Consider the following 16,809-nt stretch of genomic DNA (forward strand, 5'->3'; position numbering starts at 1 on the left):
GCGCTGCACCCGCGGGCAGCTCAACGCTGCTCCCCTCTTCACAGGGCCTCCTGCCCTCCCTCCCTTTTCTCGCCTATCAATGAGCGCCCCTGGCTCGATGGACCCTCCTTCTCTAGAGCAGGCTGAACTGGAGAAAGCCTTTGCAACTCTCGTTCCAGAGAATAACTCAGAAAGGATTCGGCCTTCCGCCTCAAAATTTGTCAAGAAGCTCGACGAAATCCCGGAAGTCCCTCTTCCCCCAGCACTTCCAAGGAGATCCGCTGTGGCCTTGGCTGAACGCGGCCTAGTTGGACAGTTCACGGGGTTATGGCCCTCCCCTCGAACGGTTCAACGTTGGGTTGAAAGAAACTGGAATGCTATGGTTCAGGGAAAAATCGCAATAAGGTTTTGCGGAAGAGGCTTCTTCACCTTCCTCTTCGAATCAGTGGAGGACCGCAGCCTCATCTTCAGGAATGGACCATACTTCATGGACACTAGAGGCCTTTATCTCAACCGCTGGACCCCTGACTTCGACCCAGAAATGGACGTTCCCAACGCAGTCCCTGTCTGGGTTCGCCTCCCGCATCTTCCGCTTCACTGCTGGGCTGATGAATCCGTCCGAGCAATCGGAAACGCAATAGGGAAATATGTGGATAGATCGGAGCCAAAGGAGAATATGCATGCATGCGCAAGGATCTGTGTTGAAGTAGATTTGGGCAAAGGGTTACCAGAGGCAATCAAGCTCAGAGTGGATCAGTGGACGCACATTCAGCAGGTGGATTATGAGCAGCTCCCCTTCAAGTGTAAGGTATGTCATGAGTACGGTCATTTTGCTAATAGGTGCTCTAAATCTAGATCAGAAGATAATAACAATAATGAATCCCCTGAGGAAGCATGGGAAATAGTCAGGAAAAAAAAGAAGTCAAACCCTCCCCCGAATCAGCTGTGCCCCCCTCTGAAACCCCTACCCTCTCCACCTATCCTTCAAACTCGAGCCACCCCATCCCCTCATCCTCCAATCCCTTTGAAACCTTAGCTTCAGAGGAACCCTCATCTCCCCCTCCATCCCCCAAGGGCCCCAGAATCTCTCCCTCTTCCCCCCTCCAGGCTTCCCCTCCTCAAACAGTGGAAAGGATCCTAACAAGAAATAAAACAAAGGAAAACATTGCAGCCACGGATCCACCGAGGAAAGTAGGAAGAAAATCGAACAAGGAAATAAGAGATGAGAATGCAGCCAAAGAAATGACCACAGGGACTCAGCAACCAATAGACACCTACCTGGACAAGAACAAAGGAAGCGGCGAGAAGATGAAGGAGAAAAGCGGGACTCACAACAAATCAGGTAAATGATGATTTTGGTCTCTTGGAACTGTAGGGGGATGGGCTCCTCCCTGAAAACAAATGCAGTCCGAGACCTTATCAAAGCAGAACAACCAGACTTCCTCCTACTCCAGGAGACCAAAATCAGTGACCAAGAATTCCAAAATAGCATGACAAAAAACAGAAAGTATGAAGGAATAGCCACGAGCGCCATAGGAGCCTCAGGAGGCATAGGAGTAATATGGAAAAAAAGCAACTGGAATCTCACAAGCAACAAACAAAACAGATGGTGGATTAGAATTGATATGCAAAGCTCAGATCTGAAGGAGGAATACACAATCTATAACGTGTATGCGCCACCTCACTTCAGAGACAAAGCTACTTGCTGGGAATCTTTGACAGCAGATATCGAGACTACCCAAGAGAGGAAGATCTTTCTAGGAGGAGACATGAACTTAATAAGGAATGCAGAGGAAAAACTAGGAGGGAAGTTTTACATTGACCCATTCAGAGAAAAACTGGAGGACATCATTCAAACTTACAAGTTTTTAGACATTCCTCCCCAAAATGGTCGTTATACATGGTCAAATAAAAGGACAGGCAGGAACAATATCAAAGAGAGACTTGATAGAATTCTCGTTCAGGAGCGAGCAGCTGCCAACTTTCAAAGGATTCGCAGCACAATCATTCAGGGATTCATTTCTGATCACAAACCCGTGGCGCTGTACCTAGACAAAGAGGAAGATTTGGGTCCGCTACCATTCAAATACAATAAAGTCTGGGACGCCAGCGAGGACTTCAAAGCCATGATAAAAGAAATCTGGAGGTCAGAGATAACAGGCTCCCCACACTTCGTTTGGGAATCGAAGATCAAATTACTAAGGATTGCCATAAAAAATTGGGCAAGGAACCACGCGAAGGAGGAAAGGATGGAAAAAAACGAATTGCAAAGAAATTTGGAGCAATGGAATCTGGAAAAAGAGGCAGTCCAAGAAACGGAAGAAGACCAAAAGAAAGAAGGGGAGATGTACAAAGCATTGTACATCCAGCACCGTAAAGAAGAGGAAGAGCTAAGGCAAAATTCAAGATGCCTCTGGCTCAATTCTGGGGATAAAAACACCTCGTTCTTTCACAACTGTCTCAAAGTTAGGAGAGCTGGGAATGACATAGACAAGATAATGTTTGAAGGGAAAGAGATAACGGAGAAAGAGGAAATTAAGGAGGCAGCTTCAAACCACTTTCAATCTCTGCTCACAGCTGACCCTCATTATCAGGAAAACACAGATTTCACCAACATCATTGAGAGGAGGGTTACAGAAGCCCAAAACAGCGAATTGGACAAAGAAATATCCATAGAGGAGGTTGAGTGGTCAATCAATAGCATGCCTCTTGATAAGGCTCCCGGGCCGGATGGCTTTACGGTGAGCTTCTACAAAACTCACTGGGATATCATCAAGAAAGACTTCCTTAGAATGGTGAGAAATTTCCACTCAAAAAGCAAAATGGGCAGCAGTGTCAAATCCTCGCTCCTTGCTCTAATCCCAAAAGAGCCCAACCCTCAATCCTTTGACAGGTTCAGACCTATTTCATTATGCAATGTCTCATATAAAATCATCTCAAAGATTCTGGCCAATAGGCTGAAAAAAATCCTTCCCTCAGTCATCTCGGATAACCAAGGAGGATTTCTCCCCAAGAGACACATAACTGATAATGTAATTCTGGTTCAAGAGGCGATACACAGCAGTATAGCTAGAAATGAGAAAGGCATGATAATCAAGCTGGATATGGTGAACGCCTTTGACAGGGTAAACCACACATTCTTGAGGACTGTGCTTGCAAAATTCGGGATTTCAGAGCATTTCATTAACAGGGTTATGGAATGTGTCTCCCAAAATTGGACAGCCCCTTTAATCAATGGTAGGCCATGCAGAGCCTTCAAGAGCACTAGAGGCTTGAGGCAAGGCTGCCCTCTCTCCCCCTTCCTCTATATTATCATGGCAGAAACATTAAGCTTGCACTTGGAAAATAAGCGAAGGTTAAAGGAAATAACAGGAGTGGACATCATCCGAGGAGCTAAAGGGATCAATCATTCCCTATTTGCAGATGACACTCTGCTAATAGGCGGTGCTTCAAGCCTTACGGCCAGGAGATTCAAGGCCATCCTTGATCTCTTCCTTCAAGCCTCGGGGGGCAAATTAAACAACAACAAATGCAAGATATATACCTGGAACGTTCCTAGATACATAACTCAAAGGATCTCTATAATTATGGAAATCCCAGCTCAATCAAGCTGGTCACACTTTATGTATTTAGGACTGCCTTTGGCCAAAGAGACAATCAAAAGCGAAGTTTGGGTCAAACTAATTGAGAAGCTGAGAGGGAAACTTCAGGGTTGGGGGATGCATTGGCTCAATCTGGCGGGTAGAACAATCCTTATCAAATCAATCCTTTCAGCCCTCCCTATCTACCAATTTGCCATAACCCTCGCCCCATCAAGCATTCACAAGCATATGGAGCTGATCCTTCGAAGCTTCCTCTGGAAGGGAGGAAAGCAAGAAACGAAAAAATTCAGTCTAGTAAAATGGGAAAAGGTCATCCTTCCCATAGAAAAAGGTGGACTAGGAATTAGAATTCCCAGCTTGGAAAACTTGGCAATGGGATTTAAACTAATCTGGAGAATCTTAATTGAGAAGGGATCCTGGTGGGCAGAGGTTCTCAAAAAGAAATATCTGAGTGGGAGCAATAGCAACATTCTCTCTGATGTAATCACCGAAAGGCAATGCACCCCTGTTTGGAAATTGATCAAAAAAACCTTGCCTCTCCTCAAGTCTCACATCTCCAAAGTCCCTGGTAATGGGAAACATATCAGCATATGGAGGGATAGAATAATGGGTTTGGAAGCCAAGGAAAAGTCCATCAATCTGAGGCCGCTACAGCAGTGGATGTATGAAGCAAACCTTAAAACCCTCTTTGACATCTCACTTTGGGAACAAAACAGCTGGAAAGGATGGAAAATTATGCACCTCCCTGAAGAATTAGATGACCTTTGGAACGACCTTAAGCTTTCACTGGCAGGAGCAGCCCCTTCAAGCAGAGCGAAAGAGGATAGTTACATATGGGATCCAACTGGAGGTAATTATACAGTCAAGGAAGGTTACAAGGCGCTACAAAATCAAGCAGCACCCAACAATTGGCAATCTTACAAGGCAGCTTGGAAAATCGAAAGCCTTCCGAAGATCAAACTTTTTAATTGGACCTTGCTCCATGGCAAAATCCTAACAGCAGAAAATCTGAGAAAAAAGGGTATTCAGGGGCCTTCAATCTGTTTTATGTGCAGGAAGGCGGAAGAAAACATCAACCATCTCTTCATAGAGTGCCCAATAGCTTCGTCCTGCTGGAAACTCATAATCAGCCCCCTTGAGACAGGGGATCTACCCAATCAGGTCTCTCTCATTCAGAAAGGCTGGGGGAAACTCTTCCCTTATGCAAACAAGAACATGACCCTCGCCAAGAGATTATGGACCAGCATCCCTTCTAATCTCTGCTGGCAAATATGGTTAGCTAGGAATGAAAGTATATTCAAAGACAAAAAACCCAGTGTTTCAAGTATCCTGGTAAAAACAATTGCGCTCATAACAGAAACTATAGAAGCTAATGGGATCCAACATGCTGACCCGGACTACACAGATGAGAAGGCGAAGGAATGGGTCCGAAGATTCAACTACAAGATAAAAACAAAAAGCAAGCCAATAAAAGGAACAGGGCAGAAGGAATGGAAACTCAGAGGGACAAAAGAGGAAGTCAATAGATGGATTCAAAAACAAAAGAGGTTTACGCTCCACTTTGACGGGGCTTCAAAAAACAATCCAGGCAGAGCTGGAGCAGGGGGAGTTATCAGGGACCCTCAAGGGAGAACGATAGTTACCTATGAATGGAGTTTGGGCACTATGTCGAACAATAAAGCCGAAGCATACAGCCTCCTATTGGGGACCTCCATTGCCTTGAAGTTGGGCATTCACGACCTCCTAGTGTTAGGGGACTCTGCAATTCTCATAGCAGCCATGAATACTGGGAAAAACTTCAATCAATTTGCCTTGAACAGAATAAAAGAAAGGATAATGGATCAAACCAGGGGCATGAACAAAGTTAACTACAAGCACGTCCTCAGAAACTTCAATTCGGCAGCAGATGAGCTGGCCAATAAGGCCACGAGAAGACCCACGGGTAAGGTTAAGGAGAACAATGAAATCTATGACAAAGATATCCCTTAGTCAACCTCCAATCCCTATGCAACAGACCAGAAGTCACCTCAGGTATACTCTACAAGACTGTTGGCCTGCGCAAACGAGATCCTCTGTAATCCAAATCCCTCTCGACTGCCGAAGCTGGGGAAATAGGACAAGGTATCGGCCTCAGGAATTGAGAAACGCAGGAATAAACAGGGTCTCATCATTGCACACCTCAGGAAATATCAGAGGGCATGATCACGCCCATGCTGCCTTCAGATCTCAAGGACGGGGAAATATCACCTCAGAGGAACTCACGACAGCCAAGACCAGATTCATCACCCCTTGGCACGAGCGTGAGCAAGCCTGCTTCGCCTTTATAAATCTCAGCAAGCCTCTCAGTGCCTCCCCAACCCATTGTAATCTCAGACAGAGGCGAAGAACTCTTTGGTGTCGGGGACAGCGACCAGATGGCCTCCTTCAAGGCTGCAAGACTAGTTCTGGAGCTAAAAGAACCTCCGAGCCCCTCTCAGCTGGCAGCAATCATCGGACACTCTCTGCTCACATTTCTCGCTCAAACACCAAGCAACGATTGAAGAAGAACTATCCGTGTTGGAACTCAGTCGACATCCTTCTGATCAGGGTAAACAAATCTCCTCATTTCTGTGTTTTTATCAGTGCTAATACTCGGGTTTGTGTTCTCAGCAGCGCCCTCAATCATCATCAGAGCTCTCCGTTCCATTTTGCTCCAACTAAGCAGCTAGGCAATACAAAGTTTACGCCTCCCATATCTCCTGCATTTCCTCGTGACAAGGTAGAAATTGCTCCAAACATCATGGCGGAACAGAACAACCAACCTGCCAATCAGCAGCAGCCCAGGAACCCTATGGACAACATTTTTAATAACAGGGAGTGTCATATGTGCAAAGCACATGTAGTCATGATCAACGCCCTGAAGAAGCAAGTGAAAGAGCTGACCGAGGATTACCACGCTGACAGAAACTCCAAGCGCAAAAAGCTGGAGAAGAGAAAGAAGGAGATCGAAGATATAAAGGACCGCTGCATCCATATGGAAGCTGTAATAGATCATCTCCGCACCATCACTGAAAGTCAGCAAGCAGAAGCCTCAACTAAAGTAACCAGGAGGGAACCCCTCCCGGATGACTCGGTCACACAGCACTCTCCATAATACTTATGCACTGCAAATTTAGCTGGCTAGGAGGATCGTTTGTCAGACAATATAGCCGTTGGTTTTTAGCTTTAAGTGTAATCAAGAGAAGCTTTGAGGACTATGGGTCTGCGCACCCAATTTTGAATCTCAGCTCTCGGAACCTCCCCTCTTTTGTAATAGATTTCTGAACTGCAGTTTTATAATACACAAGTAGACGACTTTGTTAAAAAAAAAACACACCACATATATCGATGTTTGTCAATGACAATTGGTGGAGCACATGTTGGTTCCTCCACATATCTTGCACATCTGCGTCCATTGGATGCTTCTTCATTGAGTATATCATCAGCAACCCTTTCGACATCTAATTGGTAAGTTATGTTAAAACTTCGAAATTGTGTAACAATGTTTTTGGATGTTTGTGGAGGGGTTTCAAATTTTGTTTTCTGACTTGGTAAATTGCAATCATTTGAATGGTTATCAACTTCGAATTGGTGTAAGTGAATATATCACTTACACCATAATTCCTTGTTGCTCTTAGCCCATGAACCAGGGAAAGATAATAGGCTTCAATGTTTGTGGTCGTCCTAGGTATTTCTCTACTATTTTGATAGAGTTGGCTTAGTGCTTCATTATGAAGCACAAATCTAGTTTGTGCTTAGCCTAGGTTTGGATGGCACCAACCCTGGATGATCAGTGTCCACTTTTGCATCATCTGCAAAAGAAGAAAATAATTAAATGAAAAAAATAATTTAATGAAATATTGTTAGATTGTTAAAACAAAGTTGCAACAACTCGCTGTTGCAGTAGCGACAACTCACTGTTATAGTGGATGCAACTCATTGTTACAGTGGTGGAAACTCCCTATTACAGTGGTGACAACTCACTGTTACTCAACCATGAAAATATTAAAAAACATCTTTAATTGGCTTGATAAGTTAATTTACTTTATGTATTAAAAAATATCTTAAAGTGCTTTCATGATAAGTTAATTTACTTTATCTTTTACTTTGTAGTTGTACATAAAAAAATATTTTGGACTTGGTTTGGTGCCAATAGTAATACCAACCTAGGATCACACACTATTAATTTCATTTCACTCGTTTAAACCAAATTGTAAATCATTTATTCTCATATGTTAATTACTTTTATCCTTTACTTTGTAGTTGTGCATCGAAAGAGATTCTTGGACTTGTTTTCTGCAACATGAGTACCAACTTAAATCACAAAATATTGTTTTATTTCATTCTTTTAAAATAAGTTGTAGAGTCATTCATTTTCATATGTTAATTTACTTTATCTTTTACTTTGTCGTTGTGTATCAAAAGAGCTTTCTGGCTCGACCAGACTTTTCCTACGCCGTGAATCAAGTCTGCCAGTTTATGCATGCCCCCACTACTACTTACTTTGAGGCAGTCAAGCGCATCTTACGTTGCCTGCAACATGAGTAACAACCTAGGGTCACTATTATTTTATTTCATTCCTTTAAAATAAGTTGCAGATTATTCATTGTCATATATATTATCTTTTTTATTATTTCATTTCTTTAAAATAAGTTGCAGATCATTCACTGCCATCTATCTAGATGAGCTCACTGAGAAAAGAAAAGAAAACCAATGAAAAGTGACAAGTGATTTACCGCAATCACCAGCGAGTTGCCGCAATGGCCACCTAGATAAGTGTTGTAGCGGAAATTCACTGGTCATCGTTGTGGAAAATTGCTTGTCATTGTTACGGGAACTCCTTGGAACAACATCTTGGAGCAAAAATAATGCAAATAATTGCAAAGTGGACCTACAATTTGTAAAAAAAAATAGTAAAATTACCTCTACAAATGGTCACCCTGTCTCACTTGGTAGAAGAGAAATGCACTCGATAGGATTGCTGAAAATAGTAGGCAACTTTCCCTCTAAAAACAAAAGGTAACTCTCTTTCTTAAAACAGTAGGCAATAGTAGGCCTTTGGGCAAATTTCTGAAAACCGCCTACAACTCTCACTTGTTTTTATCTCCCTCGATGGAATGGTTGCACTCTCCGATGTTTCCTCACTCGACGGAACTCTCCCCTGTTTTCTTGGGAGCTGGATGGAATAGTTGCACTCTCCCTTGTTTCCTCTTGACACAATGGTTGCACTCTCCCCTGTTTCCTCTCGACAGAATGAAAGTTTGTCTCCCTCTCCATTGTTTTCTCTCCTCGCTCGATAGAATGAAAGCCCATCTCCCTTTCCCCTCTTTCCTCTCCTCCCTCGACGAAATGAATGAAATTGAACACTGAAATGAAATGAGATGGAGTGGAAAAATTCGATCGTACGCGGCCTTGTGTGACCTACCATGCACGACAGATTTGAGCATTTACGAACATTTATAGACATTTACTCCCCACCCTCCTCTGGTTAATGGGGTTAATTGCTAATGGATTTGGGTGGATTTTCTAATTCAAATTCGAAATTGGAGCCGTCACTCCATATACTGATCACAGGTTGCCATTGGTGAAGGAGGGCTACTTGTCACTTTAGCGAGTGTGTGGCTATGTCCTTTCGGTGAGTTGTCGTGTCATAACCGGTGAGCTGGCTAGCAAACAAGTGTTGAACGACAAACCCTAAAACGACCGCTAACTACCAATAAGAGAAAGACACAGATGTTAACGTTAATATTTAAGATGTTAACTACTCATTGTTAACACTCGGACCGGGTCACCAAAAAAACCTCACCGGCAACGAAAAGGGGCTAAACCCAAAGGTGTTTCGTGAACCCGTTAATCCACTCCATTAATTATGATGCATGTACAGATTTCAAGATTAAAGATTTAAATCATAAGACATCCCATATTTTTCGAAATCTGTTCATTTAATATTTCTTTGGCCCTTCCAGCAACATTGTTGAATCACTAATATTTAAATGACCCACCAACGTTAAATCATCGTTCAAAGTTAAATAATTAATATTTAAATGAACGACATAAATTCATGGTTAAATCATTTAATATTTCACCGTTCATCGTTAGATCATGGTTCATTTAATATATAATATTTCTTTGGGGTTCATTTTATTTTTTAATCATTAACTATTTGAAATTTTAATTATTAAAACTATAAAAAAAAACCTTTAACGTAAAGAAAACAAAATTAGTAATGAAAAGACCAAAAGGATTTTAACTTTTCATAAATATAAAGACCAAAAGGATTTTTTTTTTAAATTTTAAAAAAATATAAATATAAAATAAGAAATAGATAAATGAAATTATAAGATTTTTAAATATTAATAGTATATAAATTATATTGAGTAGTTTTTAAGTGTGATTTTATGAAAAGTTTGAGCGACATAAATTCATGGTTAAATCATTTAATATTTCACCGTTCATTGTTAAATCATTGTTCATTTAATATTTAATATTTTTATGTGATTCATTTTATTTTTTAATCATTAATTATTTGAAATTTTAATTATTAAACATATGAAAAAAAACTTCAACGTAAAAAAAAAAATAGTAATGAAAAGACCAAAAAGATTTTAACGTTTCATAATTTCATTTTTTTTTAATATTAATATAAAATAAGAAATATATAAATGAAATTATAAGATTTTAAAATATTCATTGTATTTTAAAAATATATAAATGAAATTATAAGATTTTTAAATATCAATGGTATATAAAATTTAAAAATATATATAAATATAAAATAAGAAATATATGAAATTATAAGATTTTTAAATATTAATTGTATATAAATTATATTGAGTAATTTTTAAGTGTGATTTTATGGAAAGTTTGAAGGACATAAATTCATGGTTAAGTCATTTAATATTTTACCGTTCATCGTTAAATCATTTTTCATTTTTCATTTAATATATAATATTTCTGTGTGGTTCATTTTATTTTTTAATCATTAACTATATGAAATTTTAATTATTAAAAATATAAAAAAAAAAAAAAACTTTAACGTAATCATTGAAATCACAATTTTGACAAGTAAACACTTTACAATTGAAGTGTCTTAAGAATTTTTGTAAATGCTAAATCCATATATGTAATAAAAAATTAGTTTAAACAACATAAATTAAAATTTAATCACAATTTTTTTCGTCAGATTCTGACCACAATCGGTTAAAAACTCTAAAAACTCACACTTAAACACTACTCCTAAATTATAATATAAAACCTAAATTATATTATTTTTATATTGATATTAATTTTTTAATTTAATTTTATCAATTATAAATAGAATATTGAATTAAAAGAAATATATATTAATTTATTTTTATCTTAGTTTGATATTATTTTTTAAAAATTATTTTATTAATTTTATCCAGTATGTATATATACATATATTTAGTTTAGATGAATATTTTGATTCCTTTATCGTAATTACCTCGTTAAAAATATAAATATTGTATTCGTTCACACAGTGTCCCATCCCTTTAAGGACTTGTTCACTCTTTAGATTAGTATTTTTACTTGTGAAAATGAATTTGGACAATAAAATACAATAATTTGCAATCTTAAGGAAAAGAATCTAATTTAAATCTAATTTTATCATTCATATATATATATATATATTTCTTTATACTATTGTGAAAATGAATTTGGATAATAAAATACCATGATTTGCAATTTTAAAGAAAATATCTTAATTTAAATCTAACTATATCACATGTGGTTTATATATATAAATGTTGTAAGTTATAACATTGGTAAACCATGTATTATTTATTTTTTAATGTGTGTTAGAATATGTAATTTATGTCTGGCTGCTCAAAATCCCGGAGTTAGCGAGATGAAGATCTCTGATCATCGGGGGAGAGGAACGAATATCACAGGGCTTCGTCTAGACAAAAACCTCTTATCTTTACAGGGTTCCAGGTCCGAGCGAAGAAGATTAACAGGTGAGGGAAGAACCCTATTTTTTCTGGCAGCCAGAGTTTTCAGAATTCGGGGGCTTGGCATGCAAAACCGCCTCCTAGGTGGTTTTCAGCTGATCGCACCACTTTCAAGTGGAAAACGGTTTTGGCGATTTCGTAGCGATTCCATTCAGCCTCCAACACGTGGCAGGGAGACGGATCCGTAAACCGCCCTTCATCGCACACTAATGTCCGACCATCTTGTCCGATGCGATATCAATCTCATCCGTTGGATTTAGTCGTTGAAGATCAACGGTTGAGTTTGATCGGGCAGCTTGGTGGGGCAGGACCGTTAAACTTCGGGCTTTTTGGTGGTGCGATATCCTCCTCGACCGTAGATCTGTGGGCAAACTCGGACGGCTCAGATGGCTCGGGCTTTTTAGGGAGTTAGGAAGCGGGAAAGTTCGCGGGTTTCCCAGGGGGCGGGTTGCATTTTGGTTTGTTTTCCTTGAGTTTAGGCTTTTCATTGTAAGGCTTTGAGGTATTGCCCTTGGTGGCTTAGGCTCAATTTTTTTCTGATTCCTTGACATCGAGAGGACGTTTGTAAAAATTGTACACTATTTTTCGACTTAATGAAATAGAAGGATCCACACTTGCTTAGCAAAAAAAAGAATATGTAATTTAGTTTTTTTTAATATTAATGTTTCATTTTTATTTCATCATTTTTTTTATAGTATTGAGAGATACTATTAAATTTAATATGGAGGAGATATTATCCCATTAAAGTTAAATAATTTTATATTAAAAATTAATTAAAAAACATATTAATTTTATTTGGATGTTATGAAATCACTGTATTATTTCCATTCAAAGGTTCCTCGAATCCTAAACATGTGTGCCAATTAATCACGCATATTCCTCGTACTTATCTTCGATCCCTCAGACTAAATGTTTTGCAAATTTTCCACCATGTTCCAAGGTTTTATTAAACTCATGATACCCCCTTTCACTATAAAAGGGATTGTGGACCTTTGAGATTTGGTCCTATTGTCAATGAAACACACCACCTACAGATCTCAAGTCAAATATACCACTGTTGTGCCACAGTATGGCTTTTGAGATTTGCTTTGTCGTGATTCAAATACATCAAATTTAGATATCCTGTCAAATATACTACCCCATGTAAACTCTAGTAGCGTCCTACATTTCAATGTTTGTTGACTAACCACCTTAAACTACAAATAATCAACAAATTACAAACAATTTCAATCTTTCCTAGAGACATCCAATATCTTTATGACATCAATAAATTAAAAAAAAAAAAAAAAAAAAAACAATATTTTTTTCTTCGATTTATAGCTTAAATCTTTTTTTGAAATATCATAGTATTCATCTTATCTTAGTTTTCCTTTTTTGTAATCAAGCATTTCTACATTATATTAACAGAGCAGAATTTACACTATGTATAGTCATGATGTCCATCTCTGCTTCAGAGCAAGGAAACCAGAGTCTGAGGTAAAAGATTCTCTGCCTCTGGTAAGGGAAACCAGAGTTTGAGTTTTTTAAACAGTTTAACATTGGAAACATATCACTAAGAAACAACCAAAAGTGAAGAGTCGAGCCTCGCGGCGTCATGTCTGTTGACTATGAATGAAAGATAGTGATAAATAAAATTGGAACTTGGAGCCCCTTAGCCTTAGACTAGGCACACTTAGGCCGAGCAAAGAGAGCAACATCATTCTAATTCCTTAGAGTCCAAATCAAAATGGTGATTACCAACCTGTTTTTCGCCATGGACATTGATGGTTGCACTTTTCACACTACAACCTCATCGTCGCCAAGTTGGTTTCTTCGTGTACCTGCGTACTTCCCTGAACCTGCATGCTACTGGAGTCCCTTGGTATCTCTGCCAAGATGTAACAACCATAAGGGTTGGGGTGGGGGGGCGTTGGTTGTCGAGGTGGAGGGGAAAGAAGCGGGAGGAGGAGGGGCCTAGGAGCTCTGTGGGGAGGCAGAGAGGTCGAGTTGATAGGAGGTGAGCGCGAGGGGGACATTGTAGGTGACAAGAGGTTGGGTGGGTAGTTAATTTTAAGGTCTCTCTCTAAACACTTAAGGCAGGAGGTGGAGTGAATGAGGTGCGTAGAGAGCTCAATGATCCAATTGGTGGCTTTAGATTTATCCTACTCTGTCTCTTTAAGTTGGCTAGCTAGGAGATTACAAAGAGCTCAAAGGGACGAGCGCCCTCTACGAGTTTCCTCTTCTTCCATGGCTACTAAACTCTTGTGAATATGCTCAGGAATGTTATAGTCAAACAAGGTGGCAATGGAGGCATCATCCATGGTGGTGGGGGGGACGTTTGTGGCCTCTTTCCCTACCTGGGCGGTGCCCCCTGCCTCTGTCATTGCTCATGATTGAATTGTAGTGATATTCATTTTATCTTAGTTATAACAACTTCTACAATAAATTATTTTTTTCATAGGAGGCAGGTACTAAGCAGTAATGCTGCATATTACACTGGTTCAATATAATTTTTGGGTTTTACTTTTTGTTTATTTATTTAGTTTTATTTTTATAATTTATTTATTTATTTATTTTTTAAGTAATTTTTTGTTTTTTATCTTTGTTTGGCTTGAGTGTTATTTATTTATATAATTATTTTTATTTTGTTTTATTTTCAAAGTTTTAAAAATTGTTTTTAGTTTTTAAAATTTAATATTTTAAGACTGATTTGTTTTGCTTTAACTTTTAAGAAAAAATGGTGTTTATATATATATGTATATGTATATATATATATATATATATATATATATATATATATATATATATATATATATATATATACTTTGTGAGTGTTCACTTAGTAATTCCATGAAAATGCAAAGTAAATGTGAGTATAAGGTCTCCTGTTCAAATCCCCAATTGCTTGCCTATAGTTGGTACGACATGGTTGCCCTAGGGGTTATAGTGGCAGTGGTTGGAATCAACTCCATGTCATGCAAGTATGAGACAGAACCAATTATTGATCTCTCTCTCTCTCTCTCCACACACACAGAGATATGGAGAGAGAGGATATGTTTTTTCTTAAATTTTAAGATATATATATATATATATATATATATATATATATTATTTTTTTTCTTATAATTTTGAAAGATGGGTTATCACTATTACACTACATTGGATACAACTTTTTCATAAATGCCACTAATGAGTCGGATACAACATGTCTCTAGAGACTTAAACCCACACAATTGTGGAAACAAATTATTCAACAAGCCACCAGAGCTAAAATTCTTTGACTTTTCTTTAAAAAAAATATTTACAATTTTTTCTCAATTTTATTTTTTTAATGTAAATTATTTACAAAAGAATTAATTAATAATTAAAGAAAAAAATATGTAATAACACCTTTAGATTTATAATTGATTTTATGTGTTTTACTTTCAAGACTAGTAGTCCTTAAGGCTAGACTGCCAATTAAATTGTAATTTCAAACCCCAAAATAAAATAAAATAAAACAAACTTGAAAAACACTTAAAAGACAAATATTTGAAAAAGAAAAGAAATATAGACATACTTTAGGTGTTGATTTTTAAGTTTTTCATAGTCATGATATTTGGTCTTTGATGTCATGGTAAAAAAAAATGTAGGAATTTAAACCTTAAAAAAAATGTGATGGTGCATCAACACTTGTGCATGTCATAGTATTTTTTCATGTTTTTCATAGACATAATGTTTGGGTTTTTACCTTGACATGATTGAAAAATGGGTGATGTTGCATCACCACTTTTCAAAACAAGCATAAAAATTAACACTAAATGCAACCTATAAAAAACACGAACTTGGTTAAGTTCTCTTCATGTTGGTAATTTTGTTTCTTCATTGGTAACATGTAGTTGGCTAATCATTGGCTAGTACCTATTTGGTATCCTTTACAACAAAATTTTGTTTCCTCTAATGCTTTTACATGTTATCCATCTATGTGCTCCACACTTATTCTATATGGTTTATGTGCCTTTCCACTAGGCTTGGACTGCAACTACATTGCTTGGTTCCTTTCTTGTTACATTTCCTCTATAATGGTCAACCTTCCAAAAGCAACAACTATAAGTTCCTCAAGTTGAACGTGTATACTTTCTCCTTAAACTTTCTTTTTCTCTAGACATCTTCTAAGAGCTCAATGTGAAGCACTAACAAATTACATTGATCAAGTTATAGATCTAACACAACATTTATAAGACTAGTGTAGTTATCTCTAGCTTAACACATAGCTTGATCCATATTTTTCTTTATGCAGTAGACCTCATTACTTGTGCCATGCAAAAGAGATCAGGTGCATAACCATTTGATGAAGATCATAGATATTTGACGTTATCCAAATTATTATGCAAGACTCTAAATTGTCTGTAAGGCATATGTGCTTTGCAAGATTTCACAAAATTTATATCTTTGTTAATGACTAATGAACTCCCTCACTAATCAAATTTTCCACTTTTGAATTTAGCCTCTGATCTTTCTGCTTTGATACCAAAAATGATGTATCATAATGGTGCAACCATAATAACACCCTTATATTACAATTCACAATTAAAGGGACACAAGAATTATACACATTGGAACACGAAAATTATGTTCAAATTCCCCCCGCCCTCCAATCCCCCCCGGGATTTTATTATCAATTCATTTGATCATTGATTTTAATGTACAAATGGCCCCTCATATAATAATAGGTGACCATAAAAATTATAACATAATTAGGCATTTTGTTCCAACCAAATGCATAACTATATTCATGATCCTATCCACAACATTTACATGATTCTTTCAATAAATCTTCATCCCTAGTTTCACTCATTTCTCTCCATCTCGCATTACTACGTAGACTTTATATAATAATTCTACCATATTATTATAATCCATATGACTTATTCATTAATTATTATTAGTTATAATTATTCTTTCATGTCCTCTCCTTAATGAGCATTCTTCATTAAACTTGTCCCTTCCTCTATCCTCCAAGTTCTTAGTCTTTGCTACTCTTAATCTTCATGTGCGATCTTTGGTCTTCTTTGTTCTTGATCTTTTACACTTTCCATCATATACTTGCAAACATAAACATAAGTTGGAGTCCATATAAAAAAGTCACCATCCACTAGGATAAATGGGTCAACAACCACAATATTTGTCGGTTCTCCAGGAAACCTTTTCTCTTACATGGTTCATCAACTGATTTTTCCATCACAAGTCTTCATGTATATACCTTTTATTCGCCCTAC

At 37.7% G+C, this 16,809-nt stretch overlaps 1 protein-coding gene across 1 annotated transcript; it reads left to right on the forward strand.

The window, feature by feature from the left end:
- The first annotated feature begins 97 nt into the window (after positions 1-97).
- LOC149230687 (uncharacterized) lies at positions 98-6,714 on the forward strand. The gene is made up of 3 exons (XM_089381386.1): positions 98-384; positions 1,355-5,523; positions 5,765-6,714. The coding sequence occupies exons 1-3, from the start codon at positions 98-100 to the stop codon at positions 6,712-6,714; spliced, it is 5,406 nt and encodes a 1,801-aa protein (XP_089237512.1).
- The last annotated feature ends 10,095 nt before the right edge of the window (positions 6,715-16,809 follow it).

Source organism: Pinus tabuliformis, chromosome J (genome assembly GCF_031772625.1).
Source record: "Pinus tabuliformis cultivar Carrire ecotype Pingquan chromosome J, CPIR1, whole genome shotgun sequence".
NCBI lineage: Eukaryota > Viridiplantae > Streptophyta > Pinopsida > Pinales > Pinaceae > Pinus > Pinus tabuliformis.

Bases quoted from the DNA above. Each gene is read 5' to 3' on its own strand.
- LOC149230687 (XM_089381386.1), top strand. From the start codon at position 98: ATGGACCCTCCTTCTCTAGAGCAGGCTGAACTGGAGAAAGCCTTTGCA. The intron at 385-1,354 runs GTTTTGCGGAAG...TTGGAACTGTAG, and splicing joins CAGGGAAAAATCGCAATAAG to GGGGATGGGCTCCTCCCTGA. The intron at 5,524-5,764 runs GTAAGGTTAAGG...TGCACACCTCAG, and splicing joins GGCCACGAGAAGACCCACGG to GAAATATCAGAGGGCATGAT.